Here is a 13,738-nt window from a genome sequence, read left to right as displayed (position 1 = left end):
AAGACATTTTTAAGTGTTTTCTGGCCATTGCGTTTTAGAAATAAGATATTTTTTGTGTTTTGGGTGCATTGCGTTTTAAGTAAAACACATTCAGTCCATTGCGTTTTAGAAAGTACAATATCTTTTGTGTTTTTAGGCTATTGCGTTTTAGAAATAAGACATTTCTTTGTGTTTTCTGGTCATTGCGTTTTAGAAATAAGACATTTCTTTGTGTTTATGTTTTTTATTGCGTTTTACGCAACTGGGTTTTCTCCATTGCGTTTTACGCAACTGGGTTTTCAATTTTTTTTCGAAATTATAGCAATAGTATACTCGTTTTAAAGATAAAAAACGCTCATTTTTGGTGCAATTTTTATAAAAAAATAATGTTCTATGAAAAAATTATTAATGTTTAAAAAATGGGGGGAATTGGAGGAGAGAGAAACTATTATGCTGGATTGATTAGAATGCCCCTAACAAACCCACGCGCCTCCTTTTTTTTCCTTTAATTTCATTCATTTAATCTTAGCCCTTGATTAAATAAATAGATGATCAAGATTACTTTCTAGGCTTTCTACCCAAATAAACTTCCTATTATATTCTAAGTATAATAATAAACTAAAATGATAAATATATACAAAAAAGTGCAACTTTGGTTATATACTATAAATATATAATATAAGTTATATCCACCTAAATAGTAATTATTTCAATTTAAAAATATATTTTTTAAATTTATTTTATTTGATCTTCAACACGTCTTCACCACAACACAAGAAAGAACTGTTAAATTGACGTACTCTTTCGATCCAGAACAACAATTTGTCAATTTCCCTTCAAATTCAAACTTTCCGTTAATGCATAAACACAACCGCACTGGTTTCGAGAAATCTTTTCAAATTCAAGAAATTGCAGAATGATTTTCAGGTCCACTCTCTTTCATTGTCTATCTGTTTCTTCATATCCATATATGAACACATTCATTAAACCCACATTATCTTGCAGCAAGTTGACTTTTTTTCAGAAAACTCATGTGGGTGGGGTGGGGGGGGGGGGGGGGTTGTTTTTTTAGTTTCTGTTTTATCATAATTTGAAATTTGATTTTAGTTTGATTTCTTGATTTAATGGTTGTGTTCTTATGTGTATGTATATTTTCCCCAATTTTTCTTGATTTTTTTTAATTAAATTTGAGATTTTTTTCAGTTGAGGGATTGTGATTCTGGAATCTGGATCATACCCATGTGAAAATGACTGGAGGAAATGAAGAAATGAAAAAGGTTTGAATTATGGATAATTTTTACTAATTTAATTCAATAATTTTCTCTAATTATGTTATTCCTCTGCTTTTGCTTTTGATGATGATGGTATGATGTGTGATGGTGATGGTATGATGATGCTTTACAGTCTTTTATTCATAAATTTTTGTCAATGAGGATGAATAGTGGAGATGAAGGAAAATTAAGGAAAAATTCTTATGATCCCACAGGTTGATTACTTATGCTTTTGTTTTAATTTTATTGTTTTTTTTTAAGTTTAAAAGTTGTGTGACATGTAATCTTTGAAAAAAGTCTCAAAGATACCTGCAAATTATAGACTAAAATTTGATTTTGTTAAGATAAGATAATTAGGAATATAATAATTTGATGAAAAGAAAAGTGGGAATATGTTCAAGTTTTTTCCTTTATAACCTCACTAAGCAACGGCAGAAAAGATATCGCGGCCAATATCACTTGATGCCTTAAAGAAGATCATTTGAAATCTTGTATTACCTTTTCATCCACATGATCGTTATATCCACCCTTCGTTAATCGTCGGTTTTAAATAAACCCTTTTTTCGGGTTATAAAATCTTGAATTTGCTCCATCACTTGTGCAGAAGTTGCTAGCGGGATTCGTGTGTTGGATTCTATGGCAATGAGTCATGATATGCAGTCCCTCAGGTGCATAATCATGTCATTTTCTGCCTTCCCATATTTGGATTATTTACTATTTCTACTAACTTTTTTTTCTGTTTTTTTTTTTTTTGTTTTATTAGGGTGTTTGCGGCAACTTGGAATGTCGGGGGTAAACCTCCTTCTAGTGATCTTGATCTTGATAACTTTCTGCAAGTTCATTGTCAATCTGATATATACATATTAGGGTGAGTCGTATACTCGTATTGGTTTAAAAAGGCACGACTAATGCGCGAGGCGTTCAGCAAAGCACTTTATTTTCATTTATTATACAGTATAGAGATAGATATAGATAATGTTCTTAAAATCTGATATAAATGGTTGCAATGCTGTTAAAAACTTTCTTTTGTTACCAGTTTTCAGGAAATAGTTCCTTTGAACGCTGGAAACGTGTTGGTTATAGAAGACAACGGGACTGCAGCAAAATGGCTATCGTTAATAAGTCAATCCCTTAATAAATCATGTAACATCAATTACAGTCCTATAAAGAGAACAAATACAAATTCATGTTCTTTTGAAAGGAATTGTAGTGGCAGCGGCTCGCTGTTCTTGCAAAGAACGTCCCTTAAAACAGCCAATAAAGCCTTTCGATCAGAGAGTCGAAGAAGACTTAAGAGTTGCAACTGCAACGTTGTCGAGCCTGAAAGAAAGATTTACGGCAAGGATTCGTGTTTTGCGTGTCCAAAGTCAAAGTCAAATGCTTGTGATTATGCATCTTCGTCAGAAGAGGATGATAACCTTTATAAAAGTGGCGTGTCTGCTGATGTCAGCACTGCCACACCCCCTCGCAAGAATCAACATTTGAGATATAGTCTTATAAAGAGCAAGCAAATGGTGGGAATATTTGTTACAATTTGGGTTAAAAATGAGCTTGTTCCGTACATAGGCCACTTAAGAACTTCTTGCATAAGTCGCGGGATTTTGGGTTGTCTCGGAAATAAGGTATGTCACACGTTACAAGTGGGACCCGCAGTATGTCACACAATAAATAGTGCTAAGAGACATCCCACAAGCAGTTCTAGTGGGCCCCACATAAGTGTTTTGCATGCATGCGGACATCTCTTCGTTAGCCTTATCTTTTTCACTGTGTAATTCACACAATGAATAGTGCTTAAGGAAGAGGCCTCCCCATGCAGTACTAACAGGGCCCACCTAAGGGTTCTGCATGTGGAGCTCTCCTTTTTACCTTGTTTCAATATCACCCTATGAATAGTGTATATGGAAGAGGTGTCTCCACATGCAGTACTAATGGGGCCCACCTAAGAGTTCTGCATGTTGAGTGCTCTGTTTTACTTTTTTTCACTATCACATTGTGAATAGTGTTTAAGGAGAGACACGTCTCCACATGCAGTACATGTGGGGCCCCATATATGGTTCTTTACGAGAGGCCTTATTTTGACAATTTAGTCATTTACAGGGTTGTATCGCAGTGAGCATGACCTTCAAGCAAACGAGCTTTTGCTTTGTTGCGAGTCACTTAGCAGCAGGAGAAAAAGAAGGAGATGAGCTTCGTAGGAATTTAGATGTTATAGAGATACTTAAGAGCACACAGTTTCCAAAGATCTGCAAGATACAAAATACTAGGGTGCCGGATAAAATTTTGGGCCACGAGTAAGCACCTTTCTTTACGGTTATTTTTAATTATATATATATATATATATATATTTCTGAGTTATACTTCAAGATCTAAGTGTGTCTCATCTTATGATAATTTCTCCAGTCGCGTCATTTGGTTAGGGGATTTAAACTATCGAATAGCTCTTAGTTACCATGAAACTAAGAAACTTTTGGAGCAGGATAAATGGGATGTCCTTCTTAACAAGGATCAGGTACTTTTGTATGTTCATTTAGACGACGTTATTTCATTTTCTTGATATTTGGAATTATAAAAGTTTATATATTGATTTCATGATGCATTAAAAACACTATAGGTGACTTTTGACTCGTTTGACACATTTGATGGACTTCTAAAAAATTCAGACGGTTTTATATACTTTTATGCATCGGGTTATTAACCACGTCTTGTATAGCAACTAGATTATCAATCTTGAATTTTGACATGAAGGAAAGATTGTTTATTAACGGTTGTTTTGTTGTGTTTCATGGGATGTTTGGATAGCTTAAGATTGAAAGAAAAGCTGGCAGAGTATTTGCAGGATGGAAAGAGGGGAAGATCGGTTTTCCACCAACATACAAATACTCCTACAACTCAGATTTGTATGCTGGAGATACCATACAATCGAAGAGCAAAAGGAGAACACCTGCATGGTAATGAGTTACATCGCGATATAGACGCCGATTTGACTTTTGTTGGTCAAAGAAATTACTTTTGAGTAAGGGTGTAAATGAGCCGAGCTCACCTAAGCTCTAGCACGGCTCGTGAGTAGTTTTTTCAAACTTGAGCTTGGCTGGTTTGTTTTTTATTAATAATTTTTACACACACACATACACACATATATAAATTTTAACTTCAAATATAACAAAGTATATATTATTTAGTTATTTTTATTAGCATTTTATATGTAATAACAATTATTAATAAATATATATTTAATATATAAAATAAAAAATTGTATAAATAATAGGCTCGCGAGCCTACTCGAGCTAGATAAGTAAAAGCTTGGGCTCAGGCTTGTTTAGTAAACAAGCTAAATTTTAGGCCGGAGCTCTAGCTAAAGCTCGTTTAAACTCGGCTCGATTCGAGCTTTTAGCGAGCCAATCTAGTTTTTGTGCTTTCCCTTCCCTTAAGCATGATTTAGTTTTTGTTCATCTAGGCTAGAAGTTATAAATGGGCACATCAGGTCAGGTTGAGTTTTAATGTTTTTCATCAACATTTCATCTTAATAATTTGCATATTAACTTTTATTTCAAAACCTATATTATTACGATAGACTTGATATGCTCGTTGCTAAGAACCTAAACTTGCAGGTGTGACAGAATACTGTGGCATGGGGACGGAATCCATCAAAAGTCATATGCGCGTTGGGATTCACGGTTCTCTGACCACCGTCCCGTTTGTGCAACATTTTTAATATTTTTACATCATCTAAGGCAAGTAAAACAAAACAAAAAATGCTGGTCAAACAGTCAATCCGAGAATTGACCCAAGTCAACATGATCTAAATCAAGTTTAAGCACATTCCTTTGTGCAGGTATTAAGAAGACCGATTGTGGCTGCTGATCAACGACGGATGCTTGCGAGTTTTGACAAGTCAATGAATACAAAAATGTATAATAATAAAAACTTTTAAGTTCCTATAAGTGTACATAGCAGCAACATTCTTCAAGTATACCAGAAGAAAGAAATGAAAATATATGCTTTTGCAGTCTCATCTTGCATCTTGATTCTCTTTCAAGACGATGAATACAACGATAATGGTTTACAAGATTAGCCATTTTTTTATATTTTATCATTTGTAACAGTTTTAAGTGGTTTGAAAAGTTGGTTGTATTTGACTTTCAGAAAGTCAACTAGATCAACCTTTGTTACAATCACTATTTTCTGTATTTATATACTGAAGTGAGCTCTATATTTTGATTATTGTTGTTTTTATAATGTTAACATGAAAGATTTGAGGTTAATATACAATAAGATTTTGAAGTGTGCAAAAGATTTCAAACTAGCCACTGTATTTATATAAACATATATACGATGTATTTATTTACACTGTCTATATACATCATATACATACATTAGTTTTACAATATGACCCTATTGATAGAACATTGACTTGACCGTCATAGGATGTTCTTCACGCATTAATGTCCGAACTCCTTAATATGTTGGCATTATGCTCTTCATGCATTAGAGCTAGCTATATGGCTACGATGAATCATAAAAGTACTTAAACTTGCACTGCTTATATAGTTATATGCAACTCGATAATCCAACTCCAGCTTGTGATGTTGATGTAGGACACAGGAGATAAAATTCGGGTGTAGTATATGACCCTCGAAATAAACTCTTGAAAATCTGATTGCATGCCCCTTCGGTTAAGTGCATTCCATCCCAAGTAACATAAGTATTTGGTTCATCATACAAGGTTGCATCGGAAAGTTACCTGGAACAACGAGGGTTCGAGCCCCCATCTCAATCAACTACTGTATTTAAAGCTATTAAATTCAAGTCGAAGAAAATTTAATAAAACACCACTGAAGACAAGAACAAAATTATAATTTTCTAACAATCGCAATAAAGTTTTTTCTTACATTTACATCAGCTACTCGACTCACGACAATTTTTAAGATGTCAGAGCATAAGAAAACAACAACTTTGTTTACCCTTATTAAATGAAAACTTGGTCATCATATGGTTATCGAAACTCTCTAGTTATACTGATCTATATAGGAAACATTTTCCTTGATATATTGGTTAAGGGTTTGCATAATCTTTGGTAGTGGTAATTTATATTACATTTTTTAAACATGTTTATATAATTTGAGTAGCTTCTTACATTCAGGGGCGGAACCAGAGGGGTCCACTGACCCCCGGACATAGAAATTTGTAAGATGTTTAAATGTACAATATGAGATTTTTCTAGGAAAAATCATGTTTTAGACTTTTTAGTTGTAGCCGTAGAAAAGAGAGTCTTATGATGATGACCCCTGACAAAGAAGTTCTGGTTCCGCTACTGCTTACATTGACTGCTAAGATGACAGTATCAACCATAAGAGGCACATATGGTTCGATCTCATCAATGGGTTTTCCCATAGATATTGGATGGTTGTAATCATTACCACCAATCTTACCCAATAGGAACAACGAACGCCCAATGAAGTTTTTACAATCTGCTAATAGTTAAAATCAAACTATAGTTATTATGAGAACTTAATGCTGTGTTCCAGAGATCCACTTAACAGGGGGAGGGGAGGGGAGGGGAGGAAAAATGGGGTATTTTTTGCCTGATAATAGTCTTTCCAATTTGGAAAGACATGGAGGGGAGGGGAGGGATGGGGAGGGATTTTTAACTCGGGAACACACCGTAAATGATGAGTGTAAAATAAACTAATATATGGGTGTTGTTCACTACAAATTTGAGGGTTTCATCGACACACAAATTGGTTGGTTATCCCTCACCCCTTTGTGAAGGTAGGGTCCATGGTAATCCATCAGTGAAAGTCCATCGAAAAATAAGACGTGGGTAATGTAAAGATTTTACACTTTTACTGACGGTTCAGGTCAATTACAGTAGGGGTTCAAGATTGGATTATCCAGTTTTTAGATATCCATTAAAGGGACATCCGAATTTATATAAAATATAAAAATCGGTTTCGTGCATAGATTAAAACTAAACCTACATCCACTTTTCTAAATTTCTAACAATGAAAAAAAATCATAAATCCATATTTGAATCCAATTATTTATTTATTTATTACTATATTAAACTAAACATAGGAAAGTATAATATAATATATTTACTATTTTTTTTTCGGATATGGGATAATTCGATTATCCAAACTTTTTAGAGAAAATTCGAATACCCAAAATTTTGAATATTTTAGATACGGATTTTCGAATGTCACAGATTCTATTTTGAATCAGGATTTTTTAAACGCCCCTTACAACTATTAAAAAATACATATAAGTGATCAATCACAAATACATCCATGAATAAAAGTCTGCTCGATGAAGTTCATTTTTTACTTTTTTAGTAGTGGTAATAACAAGTCCCCAGCCACATCCATCAATTTAATCATTTTATTATTTTAAAATATTATTTGGTTATTTAAATTTAATATAGTTGACCAAATAAAATGGTCGATCGGACGGTAGTCCGATCGGACGGCTGACCGTTCGGTTTGACCATCCGTTCGGACAGCTGTCCGGTCGGTCGGTAGGCTGATCGAATGGCTGTTCGAGTGGATTGTTTCTTCCTTTGAGAAGGATGTGTTTGTGTATGATGGTTTGATTTTTGAAGTTTTTGTTGTAGCATTTGAAAACATTGAAGTATCTTTACCTTTCAGGTCGATCGATCGAACGGTCGTTCGATCGGTCGGCTATCCGATCGGTTAGTTACTTCAGTAAACAAGTTCTCAGCAGGGTGTCATCCGATCGGACGGCTGTTCGATCGGGTGGCACTCCTAGTGCATCGAACATGTTGAAAATCGATTAAGTGTTGAAGCATAGTATCTCATGATCCGAAGGGTAATCCGATCGGACGGTAGTCCGATCGAACAACAGTCCGTTCAATATCAGACTTCAATGAATTGTTCAAGTGTGGGACCATGTGCTAGCCGATCGACTAGCCTGGTCGATCGGCTGACTCGTCCGATCGGCTGGCTGTCCGTTCGGACAGCAGTCCGATCGGTCAGCATCCTGACCTGATCAGCCTGTTCGTCTAACACTTGGCTGTTCTGATTTGTTTGTCGTTATATCGAGGTGTTTTGACAACAAGTTGAACCATAGGCCCTCGTTCTTACTTGTTCCTCCTGATCGGACAGGAGTCACCCAAATCCGGCCGGTGAACTGTTCGGAACGGAGTTTAACGTTCAACCCGACATCGGTGAACCTTGTAGATAGAATCCGGGTCTTGAGTCATGCAACCACTGGAATGATCAGCAAGTCGGCACAAGCTCCGTTTCTATCGGTTTTGAAGACATTGAGTGTAAAAGAGTTGAAAGAAAGTTGGAAAACCATCTTTCAATCTTTTCTACCGTGTAAATGTTTAGATCTAGGAAAGACCCGTGTTTGTTTATGTGGAAATCGGCTAGATCAAAGTTATTCTTGGTGGATTGAAGCCAAAACATGAAGTTCTTCAAGAACACCATGATGACATCATCCTAGAACACTTGAATCTGGATGATTTCACGGTTAGAAATCAAGATTTGAAAGATAGAAAGGTGTAGGAGTGCGTGTAGATCAAGAAAGTACAAGATTTAGGATGAAATCTTACCGGAATCGAGAGAAATCTGAGAAAAGAAGGGGAGCACGAGCTGGTCAGTCAGAGCTTTCCAAAAATGGTAAGTATGGCAAGGACATGGGGTATTTATAGGCTGCCAAAAGAGGAAAGGGCTGGTCGATCGGACAGGCCTCCCGATCGGACAACCAGTCCGATCGGACATCAGTCCGATCGGCTGGGCTGTTCGATCGGCTGAGAGCCTGATCGTTCAGCTGCCTGATTCGAGCGTTCGGTGCGATGATTTTTGATATTTTGATTCCGATTACGATAGACGAAGATACGATGGAGTTACCTATTCGAATTACTTTTAATCCCAACCACTATATCTACATACAAGCATTCCTATCTCGCGCTGTCTTTTCGCCACCAATTATCATAATTCGTTTTCGATTGAGTTTCGAGTTTCGATTCGATTGATCCACACATAACATAAAGTAAACACGCACAAGTAACACATAGGGCACACACACACGTATATTAACACCAAAATTCGCGTGATTCGAGTCTCGAGTTCGATGATGATTAGGTTAGTTCGATTAACTTTATCGCATTGTTACTTCCTGCTATTCAATGTCGTAAATCGATTCGCATTGATAAATAAATTTCGATTAATTCGATTGTAATTAGTTACTCCACAAAATACAACTAACGTAAACATAAACATAAAGGTTTACTACTGTCGAGGAAGTCAATCTTGTCGTTGACTTTGACCTTCGAAAACACGGGGTGTTACAGCCTCCCCTTGTTTAGGGAATTTCGTCCCGAAATTAGGTCGAGGTGTACAACTCCGTGAATCACGTTTGAGAACTTTCTCTCTTTAGACTTTCACTTAAACAACTGCGGGTACTTCGCCTTCATGTCGCTTTCGAGTTCCCAAGTGAACTCTGCGCCTCGTTTACCTTCCCATCGGACTTTCACGATAGGAATGCGCGAGCGTCTGAGTTGCTTGGTTTGGCGATCCATGACTTCGACAGGCTTTTCCACGAAGTGTAGCATTTCGTTTATTTGAAGGTCGTCAAGAGGTACGATTAGATCGTGCTCAGCCAGGCACTTTCGGAGGTTTGACACATGGAAAGTTGGGTGGACATTACTGAGTTCCTCCGGTAGTTCGAGTCTGTAGGCGACTTTGCCGATCCTTTCCAGAATCTTAAAAGGTCCAACATATCGAGGCGCTAGTTTCCCTTTCTTGCCGAATCTGACCACACCCTTCCAAGGTCATACCTTTAGGAGTATGTAGTCGCCAACATCAAATTCAAGGGGCTTGCGTCGTCTATCGGCGTAACTTTTCTGTCTATCCCGAGCTTTCAATAAGTTGTCTTGAATTTGGAGGACTTTGTCAGTCGTTTCTGGTAATAGCTCAGGACCGGTTAATTGCGAGTGACCGATCTCATGCCATACAATAGGCGATCGACATCTTCTTCCATATAGGGCCTCAAATGGTGCCATCTGGATGCTGGCATGATAACTGTTATTGTACGAGAATTCGACTAGCGGCAGGTATTTATTCCAATTGCCACCGAAGTCTATGACACACGCACGGAGCATGTCTTCAAGAGTACGGATCGTTCTTTCAGTCTGTCCGTCGGTCTGAGGATGGAATGCGGTACTCAGGTTAAGCGTCGTACCAAGAGCTGCTTGAAACGTTTCCCACAATCGCGACGTAAACCGAGCATCACGGTCAGAGATGATGTCACGAGGCGTACCATGATTGCAAATGATCTCGTCGGTGTAGATTCGGGCTAATCGTCCTACCTTGTAGTCTTCCCGTATTGGCAAAAAGTGGGCTGATTTGGTCAGACGATCAACGACAACCCAAATGCTGTCGTGACCTGATGACGTGGGTGGAAGCTTGGTTATGAAATCCATAGCTATACTCTCCCACTTCCATATAGGGATTGGGGGTTGTTCGAGTAATGCATAGGGTCTTTGATGTTCAGCCTTGACTCTTGCACAAGTCAGGCATTTTCCGACATAGAGAGCGATATCTCTTTTCATGCCCGGCCACCAGTACTTGTAACAAAGATCCTGGTACATTTTATCAGCACCGGGATGAATAGAATACCGGGATTTGTGGGCTTTGTCCATTAAAATCTTTCACAATTCGGTCCGCTTGGGGATCCAAATTCGGTCTAGAAAATAGAAGATCCCATTCGATTTGCTTACAAGTTGAGCTCCATCGTGATAGATTCTCTCCTTCTTCAAAGTGCGTTCATTAAAACAAGCATGTTGGGCTTCTTGGATGAGGGTTTCGAGATCGTGTTGGGCTTGGGTATTACGAATACTGAGCAAATAACTCCCCGTCTGCTGAGTGCATCAGCAACGACATTTGCCTTGCCTGGGTGATAACGAATCTCACAGTCGTAATCGTTGAGGAGTTCTACCCATCAGCGTTGACGCATATTGAGTTCTTTCTGATCAAAGATGTGTTGTAAACTCCTGTGATCGGTGAAGATCGTACACTTGGTACCATACAGGTAGTGTCACCAAATCCTTAATGCAAAAACAACCGCGCCTAGCTCGAGGTCATGGGTTGTATAGTTCTTCTCGTGGATTTTGAGCTGTCGAGAAGCGTAAGCTATAACCTTGTCCCGTTGCATGAGAACACAACCAAGACCGAGGTTAGAAGCATCACAATGGACAATGAAACCGTCGTTCCCATCGGGCAACGTGAGAACAGGAGCATTGCAAAGCTTATGCTTGAGGGTTTGGAAAGCAGACTCTTGTTCGGTTCCCCAAACAAAAGACATGTCTTTATGAGTAAGAGCGGTAAGCGGCACAACGATCTTGGAGAATCCTTAGATAAATCGTCGATAATAGCCTGCTAATCCGAGAAAAGAACGGACTTCAGACGGGCTCTTTGGCATAATCCAGCTCTTAACTGCTTCAATCTTCGCAGGATCGACATGAATTCCTTGACTATTCACGATGTGACCCAGAAACTGAACCTCTTCTAACCAGAATTCGCACTTGGAGAACTTGGCGTAGAGTTGGTTCCCCTGGAGTAACTCGAGAACCAAACGTAGATGTTGCGCGTGTTCGGCTTTCGATTTGGAATAGATCAAGACATCGTCGATGAACACGATGACGAAACGGTCAAGATATGGCTTACACACGCGATTCATCAGATCCATGAAAACCGCGGGTGCGTTGGTTAAACCAAAAGGCATAACAACGAACTCGTAGTGGCCGTAATGAGTGAGAAAACCGGTTTTTGGTATATCTTCTTCCTGAATGCATAACTGATGATAGCCTGAGCATAGATCGATCTTCGAGAAACATGTAGCACCTTGAAGCTGATCAAATAAATCGTCGATACGAGGTAGGGGATAGCGGTTCTTGATGGTTAACTTATTCAATTCCCGGTAATCGATACACATCCTGAACGACCCATCCTTCTTTTTAACGAAGAGGGCTGGTGCGCCCCAAGGAGAGGTGCTAGGGCGAATAAAGCCTTTTTCAAGTAATTCCTGGAGTTGGTTCGAGAGTTCACGCATTTCTGACGGCGCTAATCGGTAAGGAGCTTTGGCAGCAGGGTTGGCTCCAGGAATGAGGTCGATGCGGAAGTCGATATCACGACTTGGCGGTAGTCCGAGAAGGTCATCAGGGAACACCTGAGGAAATTTAGGGACCACAGGGACGTCTTTGATTTCTGTCTTCCTTTTCTTTTCCTTCTCTGCTACTACGATGTTAGCCAGGAAAGCTCTGTATTCCTTGCGGAGATACTTGCTTTCTTGGACACACGACATGAGCTTGAGACCTTTCGAAGTAGTTTCACTGTACACACATAGTAAATCACCATTCGCGAGCGAGAATCGAATCATCTTATCGAAGCACATAACTTCAGCATGGTTTTCTCGAAGAAAGTCCATGCCTACTATGATGTCAAAACTTCCGAGTTGCATCGGAATGAGGTCAATTGGGAAGATATGATTGTTGAGCTCGAGATTACAATCACGAAGAACTGAATTAACGGCGACAGTTCTTCCAGTAGCGACTTCAACTTCGAACGACGAGGGGAGATAAGAACGTTTACGACTAAGGAGCTTCTCGAATTCAAACGACACAAAGCAGTTATCGGCTCCAGTATCAAACAAACACGATGCATAAATACCATTCACAAGGAACGTACCATTAACCACGTTATTGTCAGCCTAGTGTTGGACCGTTTCCGTGACCCTAAACAGTCAGTATGAGCAGTTCATCATCGTTTACAGAGGCGGAATCAAAGTGAACAAAGTCAAACAGCTTGTTTCCTTTTAATTTCTCTTCTATTACTGAATTCTGAGTCTTTTACAATGATTTCTGACAAAAATCCGACAGCACCTCGACTCTGATTCCACTCCAACCGTTACAAATGAGATCAGCCCACACCTATATATAGGCCTACTGATTCCGCTTGAAACATACGATCGGGATCTGATTTCGCTTGAAACGTTCAAGCGGAATCTCCTATTATCAACTCGAGCAGAATCACCATTTTACTTTGGAGCGGAATTACAAGCTAACCTGATTTCGTTTGAAATGACAAACAAGTCATTTCAAGCGGAATTACATGATAAATCCACTAAACTTGATTTCCAACCCTAATCAACCTATCTAGACCTAAGACTCGATTAAGACGTAGTAAACAGACATTCAGTGCACCAACACCTGGGCTTGACGCGCATTGATGTTGAAGGTTCTGGCGCGTGCTGCTTGTTGCTGCTGCTGAGGCTGCTGCTGCTGTTGCTGGGGCTCTTGCTTTACAACCCTGTTCGGGCACATGTTTGCAAAGTGGTTAGGGTCACCACATGCGAAGCAGACTCGAGCATTGATCGCGGGTGCCTGAGCTGCGTGTTGGCCTTGCGGGGCTGGGAGTAGAGCTTGATGAGCAGTGGCAGGAGTTGCGGTGTTACGGGGACCATAGCGA

General features: G+C 38.9%; 1 protein-coding gene across 4 annotated transcripts; it reads left to right on the top strand.

Annotated features, from left to right (window-relative positions):
- Positions 1-639: 639 nt before the first annotated feature.
- Positions 640-5,471, top strand: LOC110911941 (type I inositol polyphosphate 5-phosphatase 10). 4 transcript variants are annotated; one of them, XM_022156602.2, is made up of 11 exons: positions 640-906; positions 1,183-1,256; positions 1,384-1,465; positions 1,855-1,918; positions 2,014-2,118; positions 2,287-2,872; positions 3,348-3,541; positions 3,651-3,759; positions 4,050-4,198; positions 4,859-4,981; positions 5,083-5,471. In XM_022156602.2, exons 2-11 carry the CDS (start codon positions 1,227-1,229, stop codon positions 5,087-5,089), a joined length of 1,449 nt encoding a protein of 482 aa, XP_022012294.1. In that variant the 5' UTR covers positions 640-906; positions 1,183-1,226; the 3' UTR covers positions 5,090-5,471. The 4 variants fall into 4 exon arrangements, with proteins under 4 accessions (XP_022012294.1, XP_022012293.1, XP_035839835.1 ...); XM_022156601.2 differs by having other exon boundaries at positions 4,859-5,471; XM_035983942.1 differs by lacking the exon at positions 1,384-1,465 and having other exon boundaries at positions 696-906.
- Positions 5,472-13,738: the final 8,267 nt, after the last annotated feature.

This window comes from Helianthus annuus, chromosome 15 (genome assembly GCF_002127325.2).
Source record: "Helianthus annuus cultivar XRQ/B chromosome 15, HanXRQr2.0-SUNRISE, whole genome shotgun sequence".
Lineage (NCBI taxonomy): Eukaryota > Viridiplantae > Streptophyta > Magnoliopsida > Asterales > Asteraceae > Helianthus > Helianthus annuus.
Note: the sequence above shows the minus strand (reverse complement) of the source record. Positions and strands in the feature narration are given on the sequence as shown.

What these genes read in the sequence shown, in the direction of transcription:
- LOC110911941 (XM_022156601.2), top strand. Translation starts at nt 1,227, where the DNA reads ATGACTGGAGGAAATGAAGAAATGAAAAAG. An exon ending in TCTGATATATACATATTAGG is followed by an intron (nt 2,119 to 2,286) that starts GTGAGTCGTATA and finishes TTTTGTTACCAG; the next exon opens with TTTTCAGGAAATAGTTCCTT. An exon ending in AAAAGGAGAACACCTGCATG is followed by an intron (nt 4,199 to 4,858) that starts GTAATGAGTTAC and finishes CTAAACTTGCAG; the next exon opens with GTGTGACAGAATACTGTGGC.